This window comes from Diabrotica undecimpunctata, chromosome 6 (assembly GCF_040954645.1).
Source record: "Diabrotica undecimpunctata isolate CICGRU chromosome 6, icDiaUnde3, whole genome shotgun sequence".
NCBI lineage: Eukaryota > Metazoa > Arthropoda > Insecta > Coleoptera > Chrysomelidae > Diabrotica > Diabrotica undecimpunctata.
In genome coordinates, this window is record NC_092808.1 from 6,404,299 (window position 1) to 6,429,189 (window position 24,891).

Below are 24,891 nucleotides of genomic sequence, written 5' to 3' on the forward strand. Positions count from 1 at the left end.
CCAGATATTGTGAAATTAGTTAAAGTGCAGAGACTTAGATGGGCTGGACACATTGCTAGGATGTCAGATCACGAATACACGAAGAGATTAACATTTTCACAACCAGAGGGCACAAGAAGCAGAGGACGACCACGAATGAGATGGATTGATGATGTGGAAGAAGACCTACAGATTCTAGGGGTTAGAAGATGGAGGGAAGTTGCCAGGAATCGACAGGAGTGGCGACTTCTTTGTGAGCAGGCCAAGATCCACAACGGATTGTCGAGCCACTTATGATGATGATGATGATCTGATATCTCATGGTTTACTGTCATTAATATATATACTTAATTATTTTTATATGGGCCTATGTTTTCAGAAAAGGTAAAGTGGAGATATGTCATAACTTTAAAAGAGTCTTTTATGGTGTTATATTTATTATTATTTAAATCAGTTGGAAATATATTTTATTTAGTTTCTGTGTATCTTTTTTGTCATTGATTGCGTTGGTATTTCTTTTTATTCCTATTGATTCGTATATCTCCTTTTTATTTTTGTTTTGCTTGGTTTTTAAAATTTTGATGGTTTCGAAGTCAAATTTATTCTTGTTCTCATTTTCATGTTTTGTGAGCACAGTGATGTTGTTCTTGTCATATTTGTGAAAACGAATTCTGGATTGAAGCAGTTGACTGGTTTGCCCAACATAGACAATAGACACCTTCACAGGTAATATATGGTATCTCGTAAAAAACATGTGATTTTTTGAGTTTTGGAGTTTGCATTTTTAGTTTAGTGAAATATTTATTTAAAAGGTTGTTGCCTTTGTGAGCCACTGTTATGTTATGTTTGGCTGAAAGATTCGTTAGTTGTTCTGATAAACCTTTTATATATGAAATAGGTGTACACGTAGTGTTGATACTGTTGGGTTTATTGTTATTTATATCGTTGTAAAATTTATTTAGTCTTGATTTGAAAATAGTTTCGATTAGATGTTCGGGATATGCATTATTTAGGATGGCATTTTTTGCTTTAATTATTGCATTTCGTCTGTATTCTGGATCTGCTAATTCTATAGATCTATCAGCCATAATAATCTATAAGACATAAAAACAGACTTCTTATGGGAGAATGGATGATGAGATTTATAGTTGAGATACCGTGAAGATCATGTTTCTTTTGTAAACCATATAGTTTTAACTGTGTTGTTAATGCGATGTAAGTTGATATCCAAGAAATGCAAGAATGCAGGAAAAAAGACCTGTTGGAAGACCTAAAAAGAGATGGAAAGACGAAGTCGATGAGGATGCCAGGAACTGCCTGGAAACGCGTTCATGGAAAAGAACAGCGGTAAATCGAAATGATTGGAGAAGCTTGTTGAAGTTGAAGGCCAAGGCCCGATTTGGGCTGTAGTGCCATTTAATGGATGGAAGTTGATATCCAGAAGATTTATTTTATTATTTTGTTCAATTTCTATAGTAAACTTTAGTTTTGGATGGGAACTGTTAAAGTTATCTAAAATTTCGTTCTTTTTATCTGTTGGGATAGCATAGATACAGTCATCGATATAGCGTTAGAAGAATGGTACATTAAAATTTAGATGATTCATGACAGATTCTTCTAAATATTCCAGAACCAGTTCAGCAATGACACTATAAATACATTTATCGTGATATTGGTGTTTTCTTTCTAGCTAATTTTGTACCTAATTAGCATACAACTAAAGTTTTTGCGCTTTTACTCCATCTCATCCTAGCTGCTATACCTTCTTAGGTCAGCGATTTTCACGGCAAAATCATCTGTTTTTGGATCAGAGTATTACCGTCTTTCTTGATCCATTTTTTGTTGATGTTTTTTGAATGTTTCATATTGGAAATATGGCGCATAAATCCGGTTTTCGAAATTTTTATTCTTTGTCTAAACTCTTTGAAATGATTTAATCTGCTCAACTGCTCACATTGGCTAAAGCTGTTCAGAATATGTGAATAACTGTTGCCTTTACTAAATAACTGATAATTTTCAGTATGATTTTTTTAATTTCAGCACATTCTTTACCGTTCTGCAATGAGGTTACCTGGATCTAGGAATAGTAAAAATAAATTTTTAATTAAACTTTCGCTTACCTCATTATTAGCGTAACAAAACAATATAGACACGATGATCCCCTGCAAGCCCTCCATAGCATATCTGAAATAATCGTAAATGTCTTCGGCAGTACAAGAGTTATCATAAACGATCTTTTTAGCAGTTACGATGATGTGAAGGCCAAAAAGTGGGATCAGAAAGATTGTAGCTCTAAACGCAGCCCTAAAATAAATAAAATACGACTAAAATGTCCGTTAATATATATACAGTAAAAAGTTTGTTCATATCTTTAATTATTCAATAAAAGAAGAATTATTGTTTTTTAAACTATCAATAATTTATGAAGTTTTTCAATCTTTAGTTCTAATTGAAATGTAGCACTGAAATTGTTAGCTTTATTCGTCTTCTCCGCTTGTTTTTCTTCTACTTTAACACCTCCCAATATTTTTATAATTACGGGTCATTCTAGTGGCTAAAACACATACTAAAAATTCCTGCTATGAAACTTGGTGGTCTGATTATTTTATCAAAGCTTCATGGAGTAAAAAGTTATGCCAAAAAAGCAAAGGGAGTTATTAATTATTGGAAACTTTTTCCCTAAATGATTTTATTAAAGATATTGTAACCTACACGAACAAAAAATTGGATTTACTTCGACCTTCATACAAACAACCAAGAGATTGCAGATCTACTGAAGAGTTATTCGTACTTATTGAATTATTTTATATGGCTGGCATCAAAACAAGTTATTACCTAAACATAAATGGGCTATGGGCAATGGGTTGAACTATACCCGATTGCTTTCTACCTATAATGCTCAGAAGATCTCATTTACTTGTATAATCTATCAAATTTAATAATCTAGAAACAAATGTGAAAGGATTTGTGGTTGACAAATTGGCACTAATAATATCCTTCAAATATTTTTCGAACGTTGTTGGAATCATTATACACCTGGGGAGAATGTCATTTTTAACAAGCTGTTAGAGTAGTATATCGCCAACAAGCCTGCAAAGTAAGGCGAGTATCTACCTAAATCTGGACCACAATGATCGAGGAAGTAAATTCCAACAGAAAATACTGCAAAAAAATCTTAAATTCAGCCTCGGAAAACGGACGGAAAAATTTCCGTAGATTCTAATAAAAATAGCTTAAGGCCTTAATTTTGAATATGGAGAATTTAAAATTAGTCATTAAAAGAATGATTATAATCTAGTGCTTGTGTTAATCTTTTTCTTAATATTGAAAGCCTTTTTGTGTTCCGCAATACGTTTGTCAAAAGTTCTACCAGTTTGACCGATGTAAGTGTTTGGGCAATCACCACATGTAAGTTTGTATGCACCACTTTATAAGTGCTTTTTCTTTTGGCTTTTGTTGATCAAATATATTAAGAAAGTATTGAATTGGATTGAAGAAATTCTGGAAAATAAATCAAAGAAACATATCAAAAATAAAGGCAATGGAAAGGACCTATTGGAGACGATATCGACGATGACAATAATGGAAAAATAGTAAAAATTATACATGCCAGTTGGTATTAGAAAGTGTCTATAAGTTTATTATTTTTCAGTATTTTCTTCATCATACACAGAAAGACAGCAAATTGCCGAAGCTTGTCCGTAATTTTTCATAGAAGTAATTATAAAAGTAACATTTTGAGCTTACATAGTTTGTTTGGTAGTACTTCCGTGTCTTATTTTTAATATCATCACTCTTATAATATCTGCTAACATTACTCCGTTGATAACCAAGACAGCTATTCTAAAACCATCAACGGTCCACTGGAGGCCATCTACGTCCACCATCCAACAATGAGGAGCATTTTTGACGCCCATAACTATCGCCCATACAATGCTAAATGTAAAAGTTAAAGCTAAAAGGATAAAGTATCGTTATTATTTGGATAACTTTTACAGAAAGGAATCAATGCACATAAATGTAATGTTATAATAATTTGTATTTACCTACTAATACTATATAAATATGGACCATTCTAACTTCTTTGGCAAATGCTCGTACTATTACCTTATGTAGATAATAAGCATCTAGAAACATACAAGCATATATACTATTAATAGCTGAGGTTTCCATAAAAGCCAATATCCGACATGGTACTCCATTATTTTCCATTGTGCGATGGCTTTGGGCTGGGGCTTTTAAAGCGTCCAATAGGACTAATTCTTTGCACATAATGGTCAAAACATTCCTTACCTGAAAACGACCAATTATTATTTAATTCAATTTTACGCCTGTAAAAGACCGTTTTGTAGTGTAATTTTCCTCGTCACGACTTGTGCTCATGATTGCTTTTAATCGGGGGTGAAATCCACCCCTTCTCGGAGGTGAAAAAACATACGTGTAAAATAAGTCCTAAAATGGATAACTTGACTAGTTCTAGGCAATTTTTTTTAATAAGTCAACATTTTTTGAGTTATTTGCAAGTGAAAATGTTCATTTTTCAAAATAAAAACCACGTTTCAGACGGTTTTTCACAAATAACTCAAAAAAAAAGTATTTTATCGAAAAAAATATTCTTAGCAAAAATAGCTTATATAAAAAAATGATGGTGCATTATATGAAGACCGCAGACGCAGTAAAAGAAGAGTTGTAGCTCATGAAAATTAGTTTCTTATTTGTCAAATTCCAAATCGAATATTTCAACGTGAAATAAACAAATAATCTTCTTCTTCTTCTTCTTCTAATGGCGCTACAACCCTTTGTGAGTCTTGGCCTGCTTAACAATGTTCTTCCATTCTGCCCTGTCGGATACTTTCCTTCGCCACTGCCTGATGTTCATGGTTTTAAGATCCCTCTCTACGTCGTCTATCCATCTTTTACGGGGCCTTCCTCTTGTTCTGTTTCCTTGGGGCTTCCATCTCTGGACTACTTTTACAGCTCGATTATCTGGCATTCTTTCTAGGTGACCAAGCCAGTTTAGTCTTTGTGATTTTACAAATCTGACAATATCTGCGCTCTGCATTAGTTCATCCAGCTCGTGGTTCATTTTAATTCTCCACGAACTATCGCTGCATTGGGTTGGTCCAAATATCTTCCTTAGTATTTTGCGCTCAAATATTCTCAGTTGATTTTCATCAGTGGTTGAGAGGGTCCACGTTTCACATCCATATGTGGCCACTGGTCTAATTACTGTTTTGTAGATTCTCAGCTTAGACTCACGATTCAGTAACTTACTTTTCATTAAGTCTTTGTATGCATAAAAACACTTATTACCGCTAAGAATCCGTGCTTGTATTTCTTGACTGATGTTGTTGTCATTTATTATTGAGCCTAGGTAGGGAAAAGTGGAGGCATATTTGTAGGTATGGTTGTCTACCTTCAGATTCTCATGTTCATTCGATTTTGTGCACTCCATATATTTTGTTTTGTTTTCATTTATATATAGACCAAACGTAGCAGCTTCTCGTTTCAGTTCTATGACTTTTTCGCTCAATACCCTTTTGTTGCGGCTTATTATGGCAACATCATCCGCATATGCGCATATTTGCATAGATCTTGTATTAATACAGCCGTTTACATCCAGTTTTCTAACAACAGCTTCTAAAGTTAGATTAAAAAGTGTTGTTGATAAGGCATCCCCTTGTCTAACTCCATTTTCAATATCAAAGGCCTGCGTCATATCTCCATCTATTCTCACCATAGCTTTGGAACCCTCCAGAGTCATTCGTATAAGTTTAACCAACTTATTGGGTATCCCTAACATAGATAGTTGCTTTAACATCTTTTGTCGATCTACTCCATCAAACGTCTGTTTGAAATCGATATACAAGTTGTAAATAGGTATGTTATATTCAACACATTTTTCATGTATACCTCTTAACATATGTATTTGGTCTATAGTTGACCTCTTTGGTCTGAAGCCACATTGGTATTCACCAATAATCTCCTCCGAAAACGATTCCAGGCGGCTATATATAATTCCTGATAATATCTTGTAGATGACATTTAAAACTGTTATGCCCCTATAATTTTTGCAGAGTCGTTTGTCTCCCCCTTTGTACATAGGAAGTATGATTCCCACTTTCCAATCTTCTGGGATGACTTCTAGTGTCCATATGCGGTCGATTAGTTTGTGGATACGTCTCCATAGCGCATGTCCACCATTCTTTATCAGTTCTGCAGTTATTCCATCTGTGCCAGGTGCTTTGTTATTTTTTAGATGTTTTATGACGTTTATCGTTTCTTCCAATGTTGGTTGCTCAACTAGTTGTTCTGCTGTGTGGTGAATTATCTCTTCATCTTCGTTTTGTTCTTTTTCTGGGTTTAACAGCTCTTGAAAATGCTCCTTCCACCTTTCCATTATTTCCTCTTTCTCGCTGATAATTGCCCCATTTTTGTCCTTGCAAACTGTTGATCTTGTTATGTATCCTTGGGTGCATTGCTTGATTTCCTTGTAAAATTTTCTAGCCTCTCTTCTGTTATTATAATCTGTAATTTGTTGTATTTTTCTATTCAACATTTCTCTCTTTTTCCTTCTGCATATTTTTTTGCATCTTTTCTGAGTTCTTCATATGCCTTTCTATTCGATCGGGAATCCCTTTGTAGACATTTCTGTCTAGCTATATTTTTGCTATTTATTACTTGTTGGCAATCTTGGTCAAACCATTCCTCGTTTCTTTGGCTTAAGGTTTCACCTAATGTTTCCTTTGCCATATTTATAATTGTCGTTTTGATGATATTCCATTCTTCTTCAATGTTGTTTTGTTCTCCTCTTTCATTTAATATTACTTTTATTTTCTGCTGGTACTCATTCTTCTTTTTAGGATTTTTAAACATATATGTATTCCATTTTCTTTGTTTGGCGCCTTTCTCTTTTCTTACCATTGATATTCTTTGTTTTATCTTCGATATAACCAAGAAATGGTCCGAATCGCAATTTGCGCCTCTATATGTTCTAACATCTGTTACGGAGGTTGCCCACCGCTTAGATATTAATATGTGATCAATTTGATTAAATTTATTAGTACCAGGTATCATCCAGGTTCCTTTATGAATATTTTTATGGGGAAAACACGTACTAACAACTCTTAGTTTGTTTGCCATTGCCAACTGTGCCACTCTCATACCGTTGTTGCTGGTAATATCATGTAAACTATGCTTACCAAAGGATTCTGCATATATTTTCTCTTTTCCCAGCTTCGCGTTCATATCACCCAGAACTATAACTGCATCTCTCTTCTGTGCGTTTTCACATTCTACTTGTAGTTGGTCATAGAATTGGTCAGTTGGTAGAACAAATAATAAAGTGTTTAAAAAAAGCTTTATTTTTGAACGCGTCCAACATTCAAAACTAGTAAAACCATGAACGAAATAGCAAATGTGCTGAATTAATTAAAAACTTTTGTCAAATTGTAGGTCGAAAATAAGTGAAAAATTATCAAATTGACCAATTATTAAAATTAAGACAATATGACAGTAAGATCAAGATATTTTAGAGCCAATTTCGCTAATTCACTAGAGTATTTAATTGCTAAGTAAATTTATTATGTTTAAAAACTATGTTTCCATTTCTTTGTACCGCGTGAATTACAGTTTGTTTATGATTGTTACTTTGTACGGTGCCAACAATCGCAATGCTGTAGTCAAAACTTTAATTAACGTTTTAGTGTATACTTCCTTTTTATAATTGAAAAACGATGTAGTAAACGGTAGCAGGAAAAAAATAGTGGTTATGAATGAATATGATTAATGTTTTAACTTGTACATAAATCTTTTATCAACAATACATTAAATATTAGACAGAATATGATGTTTAGGTTTGGAGTTTGCAAAATAATTGGATATCATTTTTAAATACGGTAAATAAAAACACTACATTAAAGGACGTTTGGTAGTTTATAAGAAAAATTACAAAACAATCAATGCAAAAACATAGACCGCATATAAAACAGAATACATGAGAAGTTCAAAGACATTTTCTGGATTTAACGGACGAGGACCATCCGCCCACACTGTGATACTAGAAACTCAGAAACCTAAACCATTCCTACGAAGCATTTCAAAGCATATATCGTCCTTACGACATGTCAAGGACAGGAAGTTTGGAGTTACCCGAGAGATATTCACTTAGACATTCCTTGTCTATGGTTATTCCGCCGGAGTCCAGAATGGTTAACTAGAAGGATAGATTCTGTCCTATAGTGTACTCTAAAGTACATTCGTTTACTAAATTCCCATCAGTAAACATGAGCACGTGTTGATATTTGCCGTCTCATTCGTCAAGAGGCTATTAAATATAATTTATTACCTTAAGTCAGACAGATTCTCATGTTACAGATCCAAACTTGCCAGCATTTTAAATTCAAATTGTATCGTGTTGATTTTTAAGTTAATATATTGTGTTATATTTATGTTATAGTTATTGTTAAGTTATTTACTGGTCGTGTTATTTTTTAGAGTTTGGTTTAATTGTGATTTAATGATTAAATTTCAAGAAATTCTTACACTAACAGTTTCAAAAGTAGATATTTTTAAAAATCATATGACACATAGGTCGTACATCAGTACGACCCTGTTTGGCTTACACGTGGTTCTATTGACGATTGGGAATTTGTAAAATGAATACGGTTTATCTAAGGTAAGAAATGCGTTTGTGTTGAGTGTAACGTAGGCGTTTTCTTATTGTTTTCTATAGAATAGTTGTGGGTGTTGCCGATTTTTTTGCCGGCTGTTGCCGAATTAAGACTATTTGACCTCGACATATAAGACTATTTATTTATTGTGTGCTGTTTCTATATATTTCGATCTACTTGTGTGAAAATATTGGTGGTAATAGATATGCCATATATGGTTGTGACAATAATTTTAAGAGTGTAAAAACTAAGGACATGTCTGTTATTGTTTACAGTTTTTCAAAAGGAAAGGATTTAGTGTCGAAAACTATAAAAGCTGAATGGGTTAATCGATGTAGGAGCGCCGATAATTTGAATCCTAATTCTAGTAGAATATGCTCTGTTCATTTTACAAACAATGACTATAAAAGAGATCTTTGACACACCTTCTGTCTCTCCTCGTGAAAGTAGATTAGATGTTATAAACAGAAAGCAACTTGTAGCAGAAATTACAATAGTTGATTCAAATATTTTGAATATTGCATTTAATCAACATACTATTACTGAATCTGAAATAATTTTTCAACAAGCTGGTGACAATATAGATTCAATGCCTGAAGTAGATTTTGAAGCAAAATAGAAGGAATTATTGAACAAGTATGAAAAATTAATAGCTGATCATTCCAATTTAACCCATTAAAACCCAAGAAATTTTTTTGAAAAAAATTTAAAATTGTTTACTGAATCTTAATAAGGGTATTATTATAAGCAAAAAATTAAATGTAAGTCATACTTAATAACTTACGGTATACAACATATATATATATATATATATATATATATATATATATGTCCCCAAATAGGGACAATGGGATAAAGTGTTAAAAAAAGTTAAAGTTTTACATTACGTTATTTAATATTTTTAAGTACAAAGTAAAATACAATAATGATTAAAACTAAACAAAAATCAATCAGTACCTACTGCAAAATAAACAACAGAGATTTTTTCAATAAACATATTAGGAATGATAAACTCTAAAACAGCCCCGTTTAATGCAAAAGGCCACAGTGCATTTTGTGCAACTCCACCTTGCTTTACAGTGTTATTGTCTTGCCCCCTAATAAAAAGAAGCGCTGACTCACTATCATAATAGTGTTCAAATGAACCTCTCTCTTTCTTTTTGAATATTTGCACTTTGGTCATCGGACATTTTTTAGTTCGATTTTCTCTTATCGTACCAGTGGCACGATAACCTTGTTGTCTCAGCATTTTTAGTAAACCATGGCTACTAAAATAATTGTCAAAAAAATTACATGATCAGAAGGCACAGCAATAATTTTGAGAAGATCAAGAACTACCCGAGATCCTAACGGTAAATCGTTAACTTGAGGATTTCCTTTAGCACCACAATAAGTGTCAAAGGCATAACAATATCCTGTGGAACTGCACAGCATCCAGTTCTTATATCCAAAGCGTACTGGTTTTCCCTTTATATATTGTTTACTGGAATGCAGACCATAAAACTTTACCATGGCTTCGTCGATTGACAGGTTTTCATGTAACACGACCCATTGTTGAAATCTTTGATTTAAAAGTGACATTAGAGGTCGCAATTTAGCCATTTTGTCGTGGGTATCCAGATTATCGTTATCTACTAAGTGAATATACCTTTTGATTTCCTGGAATCGGTTCCTTGACAGTGTTTGCAACTACAGGCACTCCAAGATCTTCATCAAGACTCCAATAATTACGTTCGCTTGGTAGTTTATGATAGCCTGTTAGGAGTAACATTGCCACAAAAAGCTTTAGATCAGCTTTTGAAACAAAGAAGTCATGCCTATTTTTTTGTGATGAATACAAAGTTGTTTAATGCATCAAATAGTTAAAAATTTCATCATCGAACAACTTTTCAAATACTTCAACTGGACTACAGTTTTCCAGTTCACTGTTTAGAATTTCAAAACAGTCAGCCCAACCGGAAGTTGTTGGCATACTAGTGTCAACAAAATTTTTAGTCCATTTTTGACTTATCTTAATTTTTTTGGTCCGTTTTGATTTCAAGTTGTTTAACCTTTCAGACAGTGGCAAGCTGTCTTCGTCCTCACTTTCTTCTTCATCACTGCTGTTTATATGCTGCAACTCGATTTCACCAACTACGTCTGTAGGAAATATATTTTCGACACCTTCTAAATCATTTTCGTCAAAGTCCTCTTCATCGGTCTGTGGGTCAGCATCGGGCGGTATAATAACAATGTCTACTTAATGTTCAATATTTGCTGTAGCAGCATCTTGTAAAGCAGCATCTAAATGACGATACTTCCTTCCATAAAAACTTTTCGGAGATATTGGTGCTAAATGTTCTGATTCCATAACAAACTGAAATAATAAAATTTTATTGTAAAAATAATAACGTATTTTATATAGACGGCTTCCGCCCAGTGTCCCCAAACGAGGATACCTAACTTACCTAACTTGTGTAATATACAATTTCAGCAAACTCGATAAAATTTGTTGAAAACACAATAACTTATACTCACAACTACACGTTTCGATATAATAAACACTGCTTACAAATGAAATTTTAATTTTACGTGTCTTTTAGTACAAGCATGTACCGCTCTTCCAGACAAAGGCGTGACCTTGCTTACAAAGTTGTACCTGCTGTTGAGTTGATCGAACTGAGAAACATCAGCGCTAGAAGTTAAAAAGAAAACAATGTAAAATAACATTCTGCCGTAGTGAACTCTTGCTATTTCTCAATAGAAGGCGCTGCAGTGAAATTTTGTTTGCTGTCCCCAAATGGGTCCAGTGGGAGATAATGGGTTAAAGAAAAAGAGTCAAATGAAAATAAAAAGGTTAACAAGTTGAGGTAGGTACTATAAATAAAAAAATAAGAATGTTCAGAAAAAATCAAAAAAATCTGAAACAGCTGAAAATTTGTTAAATACATGGTTAACCAGAAACCAAATTGCACTTCTCTCTGAAAAGAAGAAGAGAGTTTGTTGGACTGCAGAAGAAATATCTGGAGCTTTTACTTTGAGGTACTTCAGTAAGAAATGTTTCTATTTAAAAAATTCTTTGCATTATCCCCTACCTTCTCTATCATCTTTAAGAAAATGGGCTTTCAAGATTAGTGTTAGTGAAGGCCTCTTGAAGGACATATTGTTAATGATGAAATTGGTTGGAGAAAATTTTACGACTATGAAAATGACTGCTGCATTTCCATGAAGTAAAAATAAAATCTGTTGAAAAGTTTGAAATCACTAAAGATATGATTTTGGGTCTACAGTCCACACAAACAAATGCAGCTATATATGGTTAGAAGTCTTTTTGATTCTTGAAAACAACCTATTTATATCAATTTTAACAAAAAGATGACAGCTGGAATATTAATAGAAATAATTAAGGAACTTCATAAGAGTTCATATAACGTTGTTGCTTGTGTTAGCACCCCCGATCCTAATTTTTTATGTCTAATGTTTCCTTTAATTCCAACTCACTTGGTGAGGTACCTGCAAAAGGATTTCTGATCCAGTCAAGTTTGGAATAATCTACAGAGAAATATTTATTAAAATTTTCTTCAAGAGGTTCCAAGTGAAGTGTTATCAGCAACCACATCTGGTATTGTAGATATTTTGTTTTCTTCAAAAAATGATGACAGTATAGGAAATGCAGAGACATTCTTCCCCTGTATTTAAGAACATAAAAGAACCAGCTTTTTCTTGAAGGAGTTTATTTTCTCATTGAATTTAAAGGCTGTTAGGTTTGAAGATTTATTCAAAGTATATAAACAACAAAAATTTGAATATAATCGGCAATTACAAAATGCTAAAAAGTCAGCTTACTGTGATTTTATTACTAATCCCAATAATAAACCTAGAGTATGCTGGAAAATACTAAATTTCGAAAGAAACAAAATAAGATCCAGTTCGGTACAACCTGATCTACCTCCAGATGAAATAAATCAATTTTTTACAACAGTTGGAGAATATATAATTACATCTCTTGCCACTATTAATGTCGATGTACTCTTTAATTATAGAAATTATTTTTCTCCAAGCAAGTCCTTTTTTTCGTGTTATGCCTATTTTGAGTCAAACAATTACTTTAACAACTGACAATATGGATTCAGAAGTGCTCGTTAAGCTATGGTTTGTTAGAACAGTGAGCGACGCATAACTCACAGTCAGTCGAACGCCGCGCACGTTCGTCAAAATCAAAGAAATGGTTCTCTATGAGAACGTTTTGTTAGGTTCTGCTGAGCTGCGCGCACTGCAGACCGATAGCTGTGTACGTCGACGGTGTGCGCTGGAATCCACTGCGATTTGATTTGGACGCAAACGTTCAGCTGAGCTCACAGCGTACACATCCATACCGAAATTATAATTGTATTTTTATATAGTTATTATTATTGTAATAATTAAGTGATGTCTACTAAATTTTCTCCCGATGAAGATGAAAGACGAGTGGATCTAGTACAAATTCCTGGAAAGTCTAATATATTCTCGAAATTTTTCCTCGTTTTGAAACAATTTTTCTTCGACTGTTAATTTAAAAGCACCTTCTGTATTAAGACATGAAAAAATTTCGTTTATATTTTTATTTCTTTTATTTAAATTTAACATTATCAACTCTTCTTCTTCCTCCTCTTCTTGGAGTCATAAAATTATTGCGTTAAGTTTGCGAGAATTCATTTTTTTAAACATACAACCTTTGAGAGAATTTATGTGAAACTAATTTCTACACTTCTTTTCAGAGCGACAGAATATTGATGCGAATTAATCTAACAAACCGACTCACCCAAAACTGCCGTAAGTCGAGTAGAACAGATTCTGCTGTACGTGTATGCTGTGCTCTGCGCACTGTTCTAACAAACCGTAGCTTAATATTACGAACGCGGTATTTAACGTTGTTAGCAAAGTTATTGGGGGGCTTGAACGCGGCAATCGCATAGCAATTTCTTTTTGCGACTTGTCGAAGGCTTTTGACTGCGTTTCACACGACATTTTGCTTTACAAATTAAATTATTATGGAATCAGAGGTATCCCTCTTAAGCTTATAGGGTCAGGTGAGGTAAATGTAAACGATTTTTGTACTTTTCAACTAAAAATTTACATATTTTGTGTTTAACAGAGAAAATTCTATATCTTTGGTAATACCTTCTTAGTTTCAGTTGTTTTACCCATTTTCTCGAAATTTCGTGTTCGTATTGGTTATTATAAGGGCTTCAGGGGCTGTTTACAATTACCCGAACCAAAAATTCAAATTACAAAAATATAGCGGTAAATGGAAACACGCAATTCGTTGTCCTATTAATTTTATATTGAATTTTTACGAGGAAATTGTGAACGACAATGTAAGTGAACCTTTTAAACACATGTAATGTACTTTACAATCATGTTCACAAGTACCTACCCCTAGATACAGTTGGTGCACACAAATGCCGACAAAAATAAGCTGAATCAAAGTTTATTTTTCGAAAACACTGACAGTGCCCGGAGAAATGTGAATTCTTTTTCTACCTTTCGTTGAAATTGTGAGCTCATGTAGCAAGGCCTCGATCATTTCAAATTCAATTGACGAAATATCGGTTTCCTTTTCGACGAATTCAGTTCCAAATTTATCGTTGCGCCTAAATTCAACGACTGCAATGTCACCATTTTCTTCATCTACGTCGCGTACACGGCAGACATATTTATATCATGTGTTTTAATCTTGGTGTAACTTTTATGGGTTCTACAGAATTTCTGTTTGGGCCCACATTTAGTGTTTTAACAATTGCTGATGAGAATGTAGCAACAATATTTGAAGCAGCAGTAATACACTTGACATCTAAAGTGGTAACATCTAAAGTGGCAGATCCGGACGGACCCTGCTGTACTCGTAGTGGTTCTGCCTCTATGGGAATTCCGTCACTATTGTTTGTTTCTAGTTCGACTTCATTATGTTCGCCCTGTTGAATGTTATGATCTTGAATGGCTCTCCGCTGGTAGTCTTTAAATATTTTCAAATCAGTAGGATTAAATTTATCTTCTGGAAACTTTTTAGGGTTGACTGGAAATACCCCTGTAGTTACAAATCCGCTTTTAATATTATTCTCAGTTAAAGCTTCACTCCACACTTGTTCTAAAAGCTCAGTAAATTCTTTCTTCTGTAGGCGTGTTGCTCCATGCCTCATATGTTTCTTTCCATAACCAATAAGCTTTTTCTCCCAGCAAGTTTTTACCGAGCCGAAAACACACTTATCCAGCGGCTGCAGCCTGTCTGTTAAATGGCTGGGAAATTTAACTAATACTATTTTATTTTCAAGTGCGCACTCAATAATCCTCAAACTTAGGTGACTCTTATGTCCGTCATATAACAATAACGCTTTCTGGTCAGGTAGATGTTTTGTCGCTCGCAAATCCTTCACCCACTTTACGAAAACAGAGTGGAACCAATTATAGAATTGAGGTTCCTCCATCCATCCATTTGCTGACACAGAATAAACTGTTCGTGGGAAAGCTTCTTCTGAGGTCCACCTTGCCTGCACTGCACATCCTTTAAAAACAATGAAGGGTGGCAGAAAAGAACCATCAGCCGCAACGCAAGCCAGAACACTGGACTCTCTCCCCGAACCACCAGAGACTCTTGAGAGAGTTTTTTCTCGTTCTCCAATCGCCTTTATTCTCGATAGATTGTTCGCAAAGCCACTTTCATCTGCATTAAAAACAAACGCGCCCATTTAATAAAGCAATCTGATGTTCACATTCACAATACGCGAACCTGTCAGTACTTACGAACAAATCGCTGTAGATTACGTCTTTCAGATAAAAATTGCCATTACAATATTTTACCAAAAAGTATTAAACAGCTAAGCTGTAATTGTTTCGAAAAAGTTATAAAAAAATATCTTCTGAAACATTTCTTTTACTGCTCAAAAGAATATATGTCTCATTGCAGAAATCCACTGAACTGCTTACCGTGACTTTGCTATAATTATATTTGGTTGGTATCTCGATGAATGCTTGAGCAACAACTTGCATATTATCTTTATTATTTTCTGTGGTTATGGTGATGGGACGACTGTAACTCACAAACGACCCTCATGCTTTAGTTAAGAAATTTTTATAGTAATTTAAAAAATATAAGAATAATGAATTGGTTGCTCGTGTGAGTCCATTGAAAACTAGGTAGTAGAAGTAAATGACAGACTTACTCATGATCTTACAGACTTAGATACTAAATAATTTTGTACTTACCACAATGGCTATCAAAAGGTTCCTGTGCAGAATAACTCTGATGGTCTTTCTGAGTTTTTCGAAAAAGAAATATATGAATATAGCCGGTATACAAAAGCCGATACAGACTCCTAGAAATATAATATGAAAGTTGTATCTTCGTTCATAAACAGGAGCTATTGCACACGTTGTGTAGTCCGTTTGTTGGACCCATTCTGCTGTCTGATTTGCTTCGTTCCAAATGCATTGTTTTTCGCTTTCTACTACAAAAAAGTCGTTACAGAAGCCTTTTATAAGGTTCAAAAATTGTGTCAGTACTTAATATATAGACACAAACTTAAAATAAATAAGGGTAGGTTAAAGAAATATTAATGTAGTAATTTATAATTTGTTTGTGGTATTTTCCTTGGAATATATTTAAAAAAAAGTCAAATTAAATTAGACTTACAAGTACAAACTGCATCAGGGGATTGGTATGCTTGGCTACTACATGGTAGTTTGGCTGTAGTATTCACTTTAGTTTGTGAAAAACAAGACCAGGCATCCCATATTACAGGACATTCTGATTGTGCTAAAAATTAATTGTAATTACTTAATATTAAACACTTAATATTTTATAACAGTAATAAAGAAACTTCAAGGTGTGTGTTTGTAACAATATTAACCCAGAACATATCTTTCAGATATAAACTTCTCTTACAGTTAAAAAGCCTCTACAAAAATATATTAGTTCCCATCTCTACACATCGTTTCGTTCTGTAATAATGGCCCGTTTTCACGCTACGTCTTATTGTACGTTTTGTGGGTCATATAAAACGTACGACAAAATATACGTTTTGTCCAGTGTATACACACTACGTTTTTCCTTCCGTTTTCTACCTCATTTCTAATTCAGAGTCTTGAGTTGTGTGAAGTTTGTTTAGTGTTTTTTTATTATGGAGGAAACACGGCTGCTTTCTTTTATTTTTTCAACTATAACGATACTACGGGATGAAGAGGGAAAAGACAAGATGGTCAATGGCCTACTAAAAGAACTGAGAGGCGAACCAGATGACTGGCGCAATTATTTGCGAATGGACACCTCAGCCTATTGTCAATTGCTAGAGTTGGTAACACCATACATATTGAAACAAGACACTTGCATGAGAAAAGCGATTACACCCCGTGAAAGACTCACAGCAACTCTCAGATATCTTGCAACAGGACGCAGCCTCAAGAACTTGGAGTTCACAACCATAATATCCAAACCAGCGTTAAGCCAAATAATTCCTGAAACCTGTAATGCAATCTACTTGGTTTTAAAACATAACTACTTAAAAACTTTTAATACAATTCGATAAATTCCCCGAGAAAATCGTGGGTGCATTGCCGAAAATCTGACATTATTAGGCTTTTTTTGGGAAAAATGAAACGGACTGCAGTGGAACTAGTCGTCAAATAAGTCCAGATCGGACGACTTGTCTGAATATGTATTTTCACGTAACGTTTTATCCTATCAGTTCTCGCAAAACTATGCTTCTTCCATAATTTCTACGATCTGACCTTGGATTTCATTTCGATTCGACAAGACGTACGTTTTGCTGTTTACATGCCACGTTTTATTGGATTATAGGATTTGTCCTATCCAACAAAACGTACAATAAGACGTAGCGTGAAAACGGGCCTTAAAAAGGTGGAATTTTGATTTTAGGTGAAAACGTGCAAGCAATTAATATAATAATAATACTGTATTTGTATAATATGTATGTAGGTACTCTATCACTTCTACATATATACTTCACAAATTAGGTAAACTAAAAATGACAAGTAATATTAAAAAGTAAAAATAATGTGTTACTCCTGTCTACTAATAATTTATTTCTTCATAAATTCAAAAACTACAAAAAACAAAAAAGTACAGACCGAAACGTTAAAATGCTCACGTCCAATGAATTCTTGGTGAATCATAAGGTGGTATCTTTTTTATAAATTGTGTCAAATCAAATCGACAAATAGAAAGGAAGTGCTTAAAAATCAATTAGTAACAAACCAGCTCCACCTTCTTTACATTTACGAATTAAAATAATAGTAGATTTCCTGGTGGGATGATACTATTAGTACCGCCTTCATTATTATTGATATCGTCTCTTACTTTAAAATTTAGTAATATAGAACCGATAGTCCAGTCGTCAGAGATTTTGCCCCTAAAAATCATACTAATAAGCTGAATTTTGCGGATAATATTAATTTTGGGACCCCAAAAAAGATGCAAAAAAGTTTAGGGTGATGTGTGGCAACTGGATCCAGGGGGTGACTGGGCCAAATCAACGTGGCGTGCTTGTGATTTACATTATTGGTTTGATTATCAAGTTTAGTGTAAAAGTGTTGATTAATATTCTATTCATCATTATCATCATCTTTGGCTCTACAACCCTGTGTGGGTCTTGGTCTGTTCAAAAATTAGTCTCCATTCCCCCTTATCTTTCGCCCTGGCTTTCCAATTTCTGACCCGTAGATTCCTCAAGTCATCTTCGACTTGAGTTTTAAATCTATATCTTGGCCTGCCTCTCTTCCTGGTTCCTACTGGCTCTTGATATAATATCTCTTTGGGGGGTCTCCAGTGTCCATTCTTTCAAGGTGTCCTAGCCACCTCAGTCTATTAATTTTAATAGACCGGACGATGTTGCATTTTTTATAGCATTGATCTTCTTCTTCCTTTGCCCTATCCGTTTCGGACGTTGGCTATTAACAAGGCTATTTTGACTTTGTTTACGGCACCTCTGAACAGTTCGGTCGATGTTAGTCCGAACCATTGTCGTAGGTTATGCATCCATGAGTGTCGTCTTTTTCCCGGTCCCCTCCTACTGTCGATTCTTCCTTGGACTATTAACTGTAGCAGCCGGTACTTAGTATGCCTCATGACATGTCCGAAGTACTCAAGCTTCCGTTTCTTTACGGTGAAGATTATTTCTTTGCTTTTGCCTATTCTCTGGCGATAGATACGGCGATATATCCACAGCTCAAAGGATTCTAGTTTCTTCAGGGTGGCTTCCGTTGTGGTCCATGCCTCTGCTCCATAGAACAAGACCGGGAAGACATAACACTTGACCAGTCTTAATTTTAGTTCCAAGGAGATTTTGCTTGTGAACCACTTTTTCATATTGTTGAACGCGTTTCGCGCTTTTTCAATTCGTGATATTATTTCTGTTGACTGGTCCCATTTTGTGTTGACTGTGGTTTCAAGGTATGTGTATGTCTCCACTTGTTCTATTTTTCGGTTGTTTATTGTCAATTGCATCGGAGGTTGCTGTGTTCTGCTGATGAGCATGCATTTAGTTTTGGTTGTATTGAGTTCTAAACCATATTCTTGACTTGCTGTGTGTATGCTTTGCATGAGTCTTTGAAGCTCGTTGCAGTCATTTGCGATAATAACTGTGTCGTCAGCATATCTAATATTATTGATTACCTCTCCGTTTACTTTGATACCCTCCGAAACTTCTCCCAGTGCTTCTCTGAAGATTTGTTTAGAGTATATATTGAACAGGAGTGGCGAGAGGACGCATCCCTGTCGTACACCCTTTTTAATATCTATCTTCCCACTGTGTAAGTTGCCATTCTTTATCTCAGCACTTTGGTTCCAATAGAGACTGGTTATTATGCGCAGATCCTTGCCATCAATATGCATCTTCCTGAGCATTTCCATGAGTTTATCATGTTTGACCTTGTCAAACGCCTTGGAGAAGTCGATGAAGCACAAGTGGACGTCCTTGTGCATCTCTCTGCATCTTTGAATTAAAACTTGCAGACTGAAGATCGCCTCTCTTGTGCCCAATGCGCTTCGGAATCCGAACTGTGACTCCGATATATTTGCTTCGCATTTGTTATATATTCTATTGTGTATGATTTTGGTGAAAACTTTGGTAATGTGATTTATCAAGCTTATTAAGCGGTGTTGATCACAGTGTTTTGCACTTGGTGTTTTAGGTATGGCTACAAAGGTCGATCGAAGCCATTCCTCCGGAATCTCCCCATTGTCGTAAAAGGTGTTAAAAAGGCCTGTCAGAAAATCGAGGAAGTGGTCATCCGTTTCGCATAGGAGTTTTATGATCTCGCTCTGTATGTTGTCGGGACCTGGTGTTTGCCCGATTTCTCTATAGCTCTTTCTAGCGCGATGTTAAACAATAGGCACGATAGACTGTCTCCCTGGAGTAATCCAGTATGTGTTTGAAAAGACCTTGACACTGTTGACCTTGACTTTGCACTCAACTTTCGAAAGAGTTGCCTTTACCAATATTATTAGATGCGACGGAATATCTAGTTCTGCCATGACCAATAATATTTTTAATATTATTAAATTTTGATAGAGTGAAAACTTTGAAGTTATATATCTCAAAATCAATTTTTGGCGCTTGGTCTAGTGATGCATAACGCCGTCTAGTTTTGAACAAATATATTTAAAACATTCTCCGTTTTTGTCAATAGCTTTAACAAACTGTTTTATCAAACCTAATTTTATATGCAGAGGGGGTAATAAAATTCTTTCACGATCAACTAAGGCATTGTGTTTTATGTTTTTACTTCCTGGCGTAAGGTTTTCTCTTGTAGGCCAGTCTTTTTGGGTCCAATGTTTATCTCGTACTCGGCTGTCCCATTCCCAAATGAAGCAAGGATATTTAGTATAACCTGACTGTTGCTCAAGTAGCATACACACAACTTTTAGATCTCCACAAACCATCCAGTTATGGCCTCGGTATTTATTTTTTTCTAAGAGAAGTTCCAAGTTTTCGTATGTTTCTTGAAGGTGAACAGAATAAGTGACCGGAACAGAAGCCAGTGTATTATCATTGTACAGTGTTTAGACTACTTTTACTAGAGTCAATAAATAGTCGCCATTCTTCCTTTTCATAAGAGGTAGCTCCTAGCTGAATAACTAAGTTGGAGATATTGTTACAAGATACTAAAGAATCTTCTTGAGTAAAATATGGGAATTAAATCTTTGGGAAGATTTAATTCTCTTATTAAATCGTTTAATTCCATTTGATTAAATAGTTGTGTGGTCCTTCTTCTGATTCAAAAGTAACGTCGGGATCTGTGGACTCAAATGCAGACTGTTACGAATCAGACGATAACACATTCTCTAATTCCTTTGGTGAAATAGGTATAGGTAAATCAGGGCCATGAGAAATGGGCCTAATAGCAGATTTTAGGTTCGGGTATAAAATACTTTTTTTAATCTTACAACTAAATCACTTTAAATTGCAGGAGCAAAAGTAGCAATCATCAGAATGGTTTTGTGGCTCACGCCACACCTTGGAAACTCCAAAACTTGCTCGATTGGAGCATTATCTACGTGCAGTTGTACTCTGAAAAATGCGCCCTTTCTTATTGTCATGCATTTTGTTTTTCCAGCATTTATCTTCAGGCCATATGTTTTTCCTGTGGTGTTTATTTTATTTAGTATCAACTGCATATCATGTTCGTTATCTGTGATTATTGCGGTGTCGTCAGCGTAACGAATGTTATTTATCGGGTACCCGTTGACCTTTATACCACAATCAGTGCCTTCAAGTGCCTCTGCAAAAACATTCTCCACATAGAGGTTGAACAGCATAGGAGACAAAATACACCCCTGTCGCACCCCTCGTAAAATTTCGAATTCCTCTGTGTTTGTTGATTTGTTCAGCCTCACACGTGCCTTTTGATTCCAATAGAGATTCTGGATAACTCTTATATCTTTCTCATCAATATCAGCATTATGTAGCATTTTTATTATTTCATCGTGTTTTACGGTGTCAAAAGCTTTTTCGTAGTCGAGGAATGTGATGACTATATCTTTTCGTTGGTCCATACAGTTTTGTACCAGGGTATTCAAGCAGAATGATGCTTCGCGCGTCCCGAGTCCCTTCAAAAGCAGTCTGCATTATTAACACAATGTCTCCTTTCCATAGCTCGAGAAATGAATAGAGTAACAAATAATAGCACTAATTCGAAACACAGCGATAAACTTCCTGGAACTGCTAAAAACAAACAACTGATTTTGATGAGTTTCTTTACGACTGGGAGAGGTGCAGCCGCGGTATTGCACTAGCTCACTAATTTTACAGTGTTGCCACAATTCAGAATTTTATTAAAATATCTTTGGACAACTGTTTGTGCCATATATATTTACACTAAAAGCTGTTTTTCTAATTTTATATGTAAACTTTTCGTATAATCAAGGAATTTTTATAAGATCTCGATTTGCGAAAAATTGGAAGGTGATAGAAAAAAACTAATATCAGTTTTGGATTCAGGAGGTCAAAATTACCTAACAAATGATGTTTATTTTAAAACATCAAATTCACTGTTGGCATGTGTAATGTTTAAACTGACGATTTTGACTTTTTCGGTTAATTTTGTTGGCTTGTGACCATAGCTCCTTATAAGAAGTACTTTTATTAAAACAAGAACACCATTTAATGCAACTTTTTGCGTTTACAGCTTTTTTTGTGCGAGCAGCAGCAGCTTCCTGAAATTTTAGATAATTATTAAAACAAACGTTTTTGAATTTAAGAATTTTGTGTTCATAAATATAACTGAAGTATCATTAATTCAGTTTCTTAGAGTCTCAAGTTGCTAATTTATAATTTTAGAGCTTCGTTTAAAATGTATTTTTTTTTTCTTCGATCGCAGTGTATTTTACGAACGTTTCTTTTAGTTTATGTGAACAATTTTTATTTTGTTTATAAAAGACATCAAAGAAAATAAACGATGTAGGAGTATTACACTTTCGGGTAAACAAAGGAGCAATATATAAACATTTTTTGGGAAATGTGTGTATGTATAACATAACCTCTTTAATTACATTAACCATCGTTAACACTCAGTTATAATAGTCGCAACACTCAAAAATTCACTAAAATGGTCGAGGTCGTTCGGTGACTTTAATGTTCAAGGAAACATTCTCTTAATATATTTATCAAAAAAGAGATGAAGAAAAAACGAGAAATAAGTTATAATTAGAACAAAAATAATTCTTTTACTTCCATTTATATTGAAATCTACGATTTTTTTATTACAAAAAACGCTGAGTGGCGATAACTAAGCAAACAATCGTATGAAATTACATACTGCCCTATAAGTCATATATATTTATAGCCTTATTACGAATCATTATATTATGAACTACATCTAAAAAAGACCAAATCAGAATTGTATACAGTGTGTAAAAGCCAAATGGAATAAATTCATTATTTAGGTTACTGTACATATTTATAAAAAATCCCGAAACACGTCAAATTTAAATTATAACTTGACATTCTTTAACGTGAAAATGCAACCCCTACCTTCAACCCCCTTAGAATGACAGGTACAACCCCCAATTTTTAAAATAGGAAGTATAGGCTTGTGATATATCGTTTGAAAGGTCTTTTCATTCTCCATTCAAAAATGTTATCGCTTTCAAGTTTATTAAGATTAATTAAGATAAAATAAATTAAAATCATGTGGTTACCGAAATTCGCTACAATACAATCAAAAACTAAAATGTAATGCAAAACGTAATAAAATGTAGAACACGAAAAAGAACTATGAATGTTAATGAAGTAGATGTTCAAAATGTTCACCGCGAACGTCTTGGCAACATCCTAATCTCAAATAAAACTGTCTTCTAACATGATTTAACATAACAGGCGTGATCGACCTAATCGCAAGCGTTATTCGTTCTTTTAAGTCATTTAAATCAGAAGGTTCAGTTTTGTACACATGGCTCTTCACATATCCCCATAAAAAGAAATCTAATAATATAAGATCAGGTGATCGCGCTGGCCATTCAATCGATCCTCGCCTCCCTATCCACCGATTGGGAAATATTGTATCGAGGTACTGCCGGACATTAAGTTGGTAAGGTGGTGGTGCTCCATCCTGCTGAAACCATATCGTATTCGCTGGAACTTGAGGGTTTCCTGGATCAGGATATAAATTTGCCAACGTTGGAATGACATAATTTTGAAGTAGTGCCAAATAATTGTTGCCATTCAAGTTGCCCTCAATGAAAAAGGGACCAATGATATTGTTTCCTACAATCCCTGCCCAAATATTAACCTTTTAAGGGTATTGAGTGTGTTATTCTCTCATCCAGTGAGGATTTCCGTGGCCTAGTAGCGTCAATTTTGCCGATTAGCATGACCGTTAAGTGAAAAGGTACACTCATCAGAAAACATAACGTCTTCTAATTGGATAATATTGTTATCCAACATGTCCATCATTTGCTCACAAAAAAAGTTCTCCTATCAAAATCGTCTTCCATGAGCTTCTGTGTAGGTATCATCTTCTAGGGATGCAATTTATTTTCTTTTAATATGTTTACTATCGATGTATGGCTAGCATTGAATGTAGTGGATGCCTGTCTACTCGATGTATGTGGATTTTCCTGAAACTCAAGCAACACATCTAATTTGAGTTCATCACTCAGTGCATTGGCAGCTGCTTTTTTTATCTGCCTTACATGACCAAACTCGCGAAACTGCTTCTCTATTTTACTTATTGTTCCTTGGGATATAGGCGGTAAATTAGAAAATTTTTCATGAAATAGGCGAGTTACTTCCTGTTGTGTTCGGGTGTTATCTCCGTAACCAATCATTTGTAAAACTGTTATTTTATGCATTTCCGTTAATCTAACCATTTTTTAGAATTGAATTGAACGAACTTTTTACTTAAATTAAAATACTGACAACTTAAATAAAACAATTTACTAATGCGTGTTAAAATAACGTTGTCACGGAAATTCTTTAAAGTTTTTTAATGGTTACCATCTAAAAACCACATTGCTATGGTTTTTGTTCACTTTCTCATTATCAAGACCTAAACGGTAAATAAGTTTTGAGTATATTTTAGCAAATTTCGGTAACCACATGATTTTAATTTATTTTATGTTAATTAATATTAATAAACTTGAAAGCGACAACATTTTTGAATGGAGAATGAAAAGACCTTTCAAACGGTATATCACAAGCCTACACTTCCTATTTTAAAAATTGGGGGTTGTACCTGTCATTCTAAGGGGGTTGAAGGTAGGGGTTGC

General features: G+C 34.5%; 1 protein-coding gene across 1 annotated transcript in view; it reads right to left on the minus strand.

Annotated features, from left to right (window-relative positions):
• LOC140443051 (calcitonin gene-related peptide type 1 receptor-like) overlaps nucleotides 1-24,891 on the minus strand; it is a 45,452-nt gene that overhangs the window by 10,601 nt on the left and 9,960 nt on the right. The window contains exons 5-9 of the mRNA XM_072534096.1: nucleotides 16,300-16,422; nucleotides 15,873-16,114; nucleotides 4,026-4,272; nucleotides 3,727-3,934; nucleotides 2,100-2,283 (exon numbers count right to left, since the gene is read on the minus strand). Of these exons, the coding sequence (XP_072390197.1) occupies nucleotides 2,100-2,283; nucleotides 3,727-3,934; nucleotides 4,026-4,272; nucleotides 15,873-16,114; nucleotides 16,300-16,422 (1,004 nt within the window). The remainder of the gene's footprint in view (nucleotides 1-2,099; nucleotides 2,284-3,726; nucleotides 3,935-4,025; nucleotides 4,273-15,872; nucleotides 16,115-16,299; nucleotides 16,423-24,891) is intronic.